This window comes from Humulus lupulus, chromosome 2 (genome assembly GCF_963169125.1).
Source record: "Humulus lupulus chromosome 2, drHumLupu1.1, whole genome shotgun sequence".
NCBI classification, from domain to species: domain Eukaryota; kingdom Viridiplantae; phylum Streptophyta; class Magnoliopsida; order Rosales; family Cannabaceae; genus Humulus; species Humulus lupulus.
The window spans coordinates 72524798-72532948 of record NC_084794.1 but is presented as its reverse complement, the minus strand read 5'-3'; the positions used below and the strand labels follow the sequence as shown (position 1 = coordinate 72532948).

Here is an 8151-nt window from a genome sequence, read left to right as displayed (position 1 = left end):
TGGCATATGCATATACATGAATCATGATTTCCTCTTCTTCAAACATGATATATATATATATGTATATATATGTAGTCATTAATTTTACATTTGACTTTGGCAAAGAGGTTCACGCCGGCAATTTTCATTTCATCAAAGAGTGAATTTGGTTGAATAGATCAATCAACTGAGTTAGTTTTACATCTTTTTGGCTCAGGGCGTTTTCATTTTAGGAGGTATTTAATTATTCGATCAAGTTTTCTATCTTGCTCTTATTATTTTTTTATTAAAACCCACACTTAGTGATAATTTTGGCGGCATGACAATTTCTTTAAATCTCTTATTCTTTCCTTTGGTTATGTACACATATTGACTTATTTTCTGAAGTCTAGTGAACCAAAGGGAAACCATAAAGATTTTCAATAAATCGGGCAGCATAACACCATGAAAAATTCATATTTTTTTCTTTGATTATGTATCACATGTTGACTTATTTTCTGAAGTCTAATGAATCAAAGAGAAATATAAGAATCTATGATGACATTAGCAACATAAAAATATTAGTCTTTTCCTTTCCCCTTTGATTATATATCACATCAACTTATTTTCTGAAGTCTAGTGAATCAAATGGGATTAGAATGACTCTTAATCACAATAGATTGAAAATAAAAGAGTCAAAAGAAGAAGATATAGATCCATTTTATGAATCTTCACTTACCCTTGTAAAGCTTGAAGGAAGACTTTAGAATATGCAATATTTTTCTTCTCTCAATTTTTTCTGTTTCACTCTTGCGTATCACTTTTTTCTTTTCCAAAAAAAAAAATCTTGTAACTGTTCTGCTCTCTCCATTTTTATAGAGGCTTTTATTTTTAATAGAAACCCCCTCAACGTAAAAGTGGTGGAAGTGGAGAAAATATCTCATTTATTTTCTCTTTTATTTTGACTGACTCATTCCCTTTTTTTTTATATATTATTATTATTTTAATAACTAAATATTCCTTTCAGGTTTTAAATGATTTATAAAGGAAATATTTATATATTAATAATAATAATAACTTGTTGCTTTTTTTTTGTTCAACAGATGCCCCCTCAAGCAAGTGCATGTCATTTATGTAAATGTACATTGCTTGAGAATTTTTTCTATATTCTTTTGTTTGCCATTTCTGTGTCCAGGTACCCTTTCTTATGGGTTTTTCATGTTTGGAGAGCTTTTTCAGAACTTTGGGGTCCTTTGTCTAACACCTTCCATCATAGTAGTGGTGAGATGGGTATTTCTTTGTATGACTTGAAGGTTATTGGTGGTTTGCCCATTTTAGGAGTTCCTTATGAAGAGTTCATCCCCCTTAATGAAAAGTTGGTGAGTGGTGATCCATATTGTTCCACTACTGCGGAGCTTTTAAGAATCCATGCCCAAATATGTGATTACTTAAAAAATAAGGGTGCATACAGTCGTTCTAAGGGTATGGATGTATCCTGGAAGTAATGGATTGAATTTTTTTACCGAGGGCCAATTATCTTTGAAGGGGTAAAAACAAACTCAACGGTTAAGACCTCTAGAAAATTTAGCCAGCAGAACATTGGTGAAGTTTATGATCTTCGTTCTATCCCCTTGAATGTATCAAAGGAGGGTGGTCTTGCAGCAGTCGTGTCTTTATGGCTAAGCCGCTTTGTTTTTCCTACCCCGGACCAGAACATTAGACATGAATCTTTTTATATGGCTTCAGTAATGGCACATGGAGTCAGAGTTTCACTTGCACCTTCTATCTTGGGCTATATATATCGTACTTTATATAATTATGCATTACATTGTCAAGAACAAGGTGAAGGATTTTTACCTGTGCATTATGTGTTGGGGTGGTTAGCTGAGCACTTTCGTGATCTTTATCATGGTTGGGATCTTACTCCCGGTTTACCTCATCTGAGTAAATATGTTGGGGTTCTTGCTAGATACCAGACTTTGAATAGGGCTAGACATATTTTGAGGGGGGGGGGGGGGGGGGGGGGATTATGTTATTCACCGACCATATTATTTCCCTTCAGAGGAAGATCATGACTATTTGGATAATGAATATTTGTCTGATGAAAATTTTGAATTTTTAATGTCAATGCGCTCTGCTTTATTACCCGTGAGAGTTAGCAGTGATATATATATGGAGCCTTATTATCCCAACATATTTGCTCGCCAATTTGGTTTTGACCAAGGTGTTCCCTCAGAGAACTTTTGCTTGAGTGTCCCTAGGAGGACGCAGTGTGGAATAGAAGATATCGCCAAAGCTTGGGTTTTTATTTTAAGGAGGAATACCAACATTCGCTTTCATATACCTAAGATTACTTGTATAGGTCAATGTACATGGTGGTATTGTCGTTGGTGGGTGAGGAGTAGCCTTCCGTAGTTAGGGAGATCTGTCAAGAAGATTCATATAGAATTAAAACAACCCTACAAAGAGGAAGAGTCGAAGTATGTAATCCAGGTCCCCGAAATTTACTCCACCCTTGATGAGGTTTTTGTGAAACGTACTTCTCAGACTGATGACTTCATCAATGCTAGTTATGCTGACAGAGAATCAGATAGTGATGATACTTTAGATCCATATTTCAAAAGAGTAAAGCGTGCAAAGCATGATGAGCGTAGTCATAATGAAAGTATCTCGTTCCCAGTTACTTAGGATTTAGGGATTATGCCATCTGATGGTTGCTTTGACACCTCTAGCTCCAGAGTTAAGGAACTTGTTGACTTTTATGGGTCTGATGATCATGTTGATATTGGGTTTGATGATGGGGTGTCACCTGGAGATGCAATTTCAGTAGAACCAATTGTTTCACAAGAGCTCATTGTTCCACCAGATCCACCTATTCCTCATCCAACTATTCCTCTGCCAGGTCCGGTACTGACAATGTCAGCTTCAGCAATCACCGACTCCCATTTAAATGAGTATACCAAAAGGTTTGTGATTGATATCATGAAAGACATTCTCCGTTTGTTATCTTATCCTTTGCTACCAGATGATATTTCGGGACATCGGGCTGAAACGGACACAAAAATTGACATATTGAGTACCATTTGTGAGAAGTCTAAATGCAACTCAGCAAAGATTACATGGCTTATTGACTCTGTCAATGATTCGTTCGAGGTAAAAGAAAAATATGCCGCTTCTACCCAAAATTTTGAAAGTGCCCTTAACCTTGATGAATCTCTTATCCATGACCTTCTTCGTAGTAATGAAGACAATTCGGCAGCTATGAATCGCGTGTCTATATCCATCTCCAACAAGACAAAGGCCTTTGAAGATTTTAAAATAGAGGAGGCAGAGATTATTGCAGCAGAACTGGCCATACAACAACGGCGAGCTAAGTTTGAAGCTGAAAAAGCATCATTTGAAGAAGATCTTTCTAGTCTTAATGACTCTTTGAAGAAACATCAACATCTTGCTGAGGAGATAAGTCGATCAAAGGACCAAGCTGGTGTAGAAAAATTCTATGAAGCCGAAAGGGCGAAAACGACACTCAAGGTTCACGAAGAAGAATTCCAGAAAAAACTTGGTGGTTTGACTTTATTTCTCCAGATGGTCTGAAGATCTCATCATTTTGTTTCTAAAACTTTTAGTTTTAGTTTTTGTTAATTTTTTTTGTTTATTAGCCTTGAGGACTAATAGTATTTTGTCATTTAGACCTTTTAGAACTTTGATTCCTTTGTTGGGAGGAATATTTTGATTTTATTTTTGTGGTTGCATCCAATTTTTGTTTAGATTGCCTACGTATCCTTTTAAGGGATCAAGTCATTCGTAGTTCTTTGCACACTTTCTTTTCTTTTAAATGCGCAGTCTACACCATGGGTAAAGACCCTTTTGTTTAAGTGTAGAACTTTTTGATGAACTTCCCGTTAACGCATGGGTAAATGCATCGGCCTTCTGAATTTGAAAGTCCATATGCCCCTCTTAGGAAGACCTTAGTGACAACATACGGTCCTTCCCATTTCACCTAAAATTTTCCTTTCATCCTTCTAGTTATGAAAACACGTCTTCTAATAGTAAGCACTAGGTCTCCAACTGAAAAAGATTGGAATTTAACTTTCTTGTTGAATGCCTCAGCTACCTGGGCTTGGTAAATTTCGAGCTTTTGTTGAACAACAAGTCGTTTTTCATCTAATGCTTCAAGCTCAGCTAGACGGACTTGCACATTTTCATCTGGGGTCGTTAGTTGAGTAGCAATTCTTAATGAAGGTATTTGAACCTCCAAAGGTAAAACTGCTTTAGACTCAAACACCAAGTTATAAGGTGTACAACCAGTCATAGTTCTTACAATGGTTTTATAAGCCCACAAAGCTTCTGGGAGGCGTTCATGCCAGTCCCTGTTATTCTTTGTCGATGTCTTCTTCATGATTTTGCATAACACCTTATTAAATGCTTTTGCTTGACCATTTGAAGACGGGTTATAACTAGTTGAAAAATTGTGCTTGAATTTGTACTTGTCCATCAATTTGACCATTGCCTTACATTTGAAATAAAGGGCATTGTCGGAGATAATTTTTGAAGGAGTCCCGTATCGATAAATTACGTGAGTCCTTATAAAATCTGCGACATCCTCTGCTCGTACTTCTTTTAACGGTACAACTTCGGCCCATTTGGAGAAGTAATATGTAATGGCCAGGATGTATTTGTGGGCTTTGGAAGAAGGTGGTGTAAAGGGACCAATAACGTCCATTCCCCATGTTTCGAAAGGCCATGAAAATATAGAAGGATGGAGTGGTTGAGGGGGTTGGTGGATGAAATCTCCATGTAATTGGCATAACTTACAGCATTTGGCGAAATTAATCGCATCTTGAACCATAGTAGGCCAATAGTAACCCAGCCGCTTTAATTGAGCTGACAGTTTTGGGCCAGCTTGATGAGCGCCACATGTACCAGCATGAGTTTCTTGAAGTGCCTATGTCGTCTCTTCTTTTGAGAGACATATCAACAATATCCCATCGAATGAGCATTTGTATAATGTGTCATTAAAGATCACAAATAGAGGCGCTCTTCTTCTTACATCCACTCTTTTTTTTTTAAAGTCTTATAGCAAGACTCCCTTTTGGATGTAGTCTTTGATTGGTTGGCATTAGTCAGTTTTGTTTGCATTGTCCAGGAAAGTTATCAAGTTGACTGTATTTTCCTCTTTAACTCTTTCTGTGGATTGAGATAGTACATGGCGTATTCCTATTGTAATTTGGATATCCCTTTCTTCAGGAAGTGTCAACAATGCAACTAAGTTAGCTAACGCATCAGCTTTACCGTTTTTTTTTATCTAGGGATATGATTTAGGGTGATATCTTGAAATTGAGCAAGCAAGTATTTAGCCTTTTAATGGTAAGGGATTAAATTCTCATGCTTGACTGCAAATTCGCCACTCATTTGTTTAATAACCAAAAAAGAATCACCAAATACTTCCAACGACTGTATTTTCATTTCGAGTACAATTTCGAGGCCAATAATTAACGCTTCGTATTCTGCTACATTATTGGTGCATATAGCCAGAATATGAAAAGAGTAAGGTATCAGGCTTCTCAACGGCGTCACAAAGACAATTTCAGCACCTGCCCCACTGTTTCTTGCTGCCCCATCAAAAAATAGTTTCCATGATGAAGTCTCAACTGTGAAAACTTCTTCATCTGGAAGATCTTCTCGCAACTCCATATTGTCCGGAATTGGGTGTGCTGCTAGAAAATCAGCCAACGCTTGTCCTTTTATTACTTTTTGCGGGACAAAATTAATTTCAAATTCTGAAAAAATCATGGACCATTTGGCCAGTCGTCCAGAAAATACGGGCTTTGATAAGATATATCTTAAGGGATCAGCTTTTGACACTAAAGTCATAGGGTGTGAGAGTAAATAATGCCGTAATTTTGTGACGACAAAAATGAAAGCCAAACACACTTTCTCGATTGGAGGGTAGTTTTGTTCTGCCCCTAATAAAGTTCTACTTAGGTAGTAAAGAGCAACTTCTTTTCCCTCCACATTGTTCTGCGCCAGCAAGGCCCCTAAAGAGCGGTCAAGTGATGTGATATATAATATCAATGGCTTTCATAAAATTGGAGCTCTCAACACTGGTGGGTGTAACAAGTATTTCTTAATACTTTCAAAAGAATTTTGGCATGCCTCATCCCATATGAATGGGACATTTTTTCTGCATCAATCTCAAAAAAGGTTGACATCTGCCGGAAAGATTTGAAATGAACCTTCGAATATATGCAAGTCTTCCTTGTAGGCCAAGTAATTGACGTAAGTTACGTGGGGGAGGCATTTCCAAAATTTCTTTTATTTTTGCAGGGTCAATTTCAATTCCTCGATGTCTAACAATAAACCCAAGAAATTTTCCTGATGCTACCCCAAATGCAAATTTTAAAGGGTTCATCTTGAGTTGATGTTTTCTAAGTCTATCAAAGACCCATTTTAAATCATCAAGATGATCTTTCCTTTTTTTTTTTTTGACCACTAAATCATCATCATAACATTCAATAGTATTGTGAAGCATGTCTTCGAAAATCATGGCCATTGCTCTTTGGTAAGTTGCCCCTGCATTCTTGAGTCCAAATGGCACAACTTTATAGCAAAATATGCCTTTTAGTGTTCGAAAAGCGGTGAGCTCTTCATCTTCAGGTGCCATCTTGATTTGGTTATACCCAGAGAACCCATCCATGAATGATAAAGCATCGAAACCAGTAGTAGCATCTACCAATAATTCAGTGATGGGGAGTGGGAATTCATCCTTTGGGCAAGCCCGATTAAGGTCTCGGTAGTCCACACATATGCAGAGTTGCCCATTTTTCTTTATCACAATGACAATGTTTAAGAGCCAAGTGGAATACTTAACTTCCCGAATAAACCATCAATTTCTTAACTTGTCAATTTCCGCCTCAATTTTGAGAATTAGCTCTGGTCGAATTCTTCTTTGAGATTGTTTTACAGGGGTAGCGTCTTTCAATACTGCCAACCTGTGTACAACAAAATTTGGATCCAACCCTGGCATGTCTTAATACCCCCAAGCAAACACATCTTTGTATTCATGAAGGACTTGTTAGTACTGTGGTAATTCTTCTTCGGTTAATAGAGCACTGACAAATACAAGCTTTGGATCATCTTCGGTTCCAAGGTTGATCTCTATTAAATTATCCACTGTTTCTTGTCCTCCGTCTTCGAGTTCTTGGGGTGTCGGTTGAACAATGTCTATAAAATCTTCTGAAGGGTTTGAGCTTGAGCCTTCATATTATACGGTCAGACTTTCTTCAAAAGAGAGGTAATTGACTTGAGCAATATTTTTTTCATCTTCTTGTGTTTCATGCCCCTGACAAATAGTAATTCTCAAGGGTTTCTTTTGTTTTGGCACCCATTGCTTTTGTTTTTTAGTTGCCTTTGGCTATGGAGCGCTTGGGAAAACAAGCCTCTTGAATGTTGACACTCGTGGGGTGGTTGTGCTTGCTTCAAGTCTGTCAAACACCGGCACCCGCAGAATGGGTGTATGTACATCGTCATTGCGAAACATTTTTTGTTCCTCTTCTGTTAACTCATCTGGTTCAAAAGAAGCTTGTAAACAATCACTATTTTGATGGATTGTGATTCCTTTTTGCTTCTTAACATGGAACTTTGTCTTATCCACTTTGAAAGATTTCAGAGTTACAGAAGTTGCAGATTTTTTATTAAGTGTAACAACCCTTTTATTTTTCTTGCTACTCTCACCAAAAGTAATTGAAATTTGCATTTTACCCTTTGGTAGTGATTGATAAATTTTCCTTAGTGGTAAAGTAAAGCTTGTCATAGGGTTGTCATCCAATCTTCAATCGATGTCAAAGCTTTTTGCCCTACTCCTCGTTGACTTTTAGGAATGCATTTGAAGGTTCTTTTTTGACTAAATACCTTAAAATCCTCCTATTTTGGTTGACAAGGTTTCACAGGGGGTAGTTTCTTAACTTGAAGGGATTTTTGTGAAGTTGAGCTTTTAGGACATTTGGCCTCCTCAAATTTCCCTTTCAAAACCGTGACATTAGCTGACTTGTAAAATTTTGCATCAGCGTAATTCACCTGTTCCCCGTAAAAGGGATTTGGGTGTGCGTTAACACTTTTGACTTTTCCTTCCTTGCAAAACTTAAAGCATTGGTGAAGTGTTGAAAGAATGACCCCATATTCATGAAACCAAGG

General features: G+C 37.3%; 1 protein-coding gene across 1 annotated transcript; it reads right to left on the bottom strand.

Moving 5' to 3' along the window:
* Nucleotides 1–5319: 5319 nt before the first annotated feature.
* LOC133814399 (uncharacterized) lies at nt 5320–7714 on the bottom strand. The gene is made up of 3 exons (XM_062247363.1): nt 7394–7714; nt 6247–6784; nt 5320–5738 (listed from the first exon to the last, which is right to left on the bottom strand). Exons 1-3 carry the CDS (start codon nt 7712–7714, stop codon nt 5320–5322), a joined length of 1278 nt encoding a protein of 425 aa, XP_062103347.1.
* Between the last annotated feature and the right edge of the window lie 437 nt (nt 7715–8151).

Bases quoted from the DNA above. Each gene is read 5' to 3' on its own strand.
- LOC133814399 (XM_062247363.1), bottom strand. From the start codon at position 7,714: ATGCAAATTTCAATTACTTTTGGTGAGAGTAGCAAGAAAAATAAAAGG. The intron at 6,785-7,393 runs GTTTTCCCAAGC...ATTGTGATAAAG, and splicing joins TGTCAACATTCAAGAGGCTT to AAAAATGGGCAACTCTGCAT. The intron at 5,739-6,246 runs GTAACTTACGTC...TGATTTTTTCAG, and splicing joins TTTGGAAATGCCTCCCCCAC to AATTTGAAATTAATTTTGTC.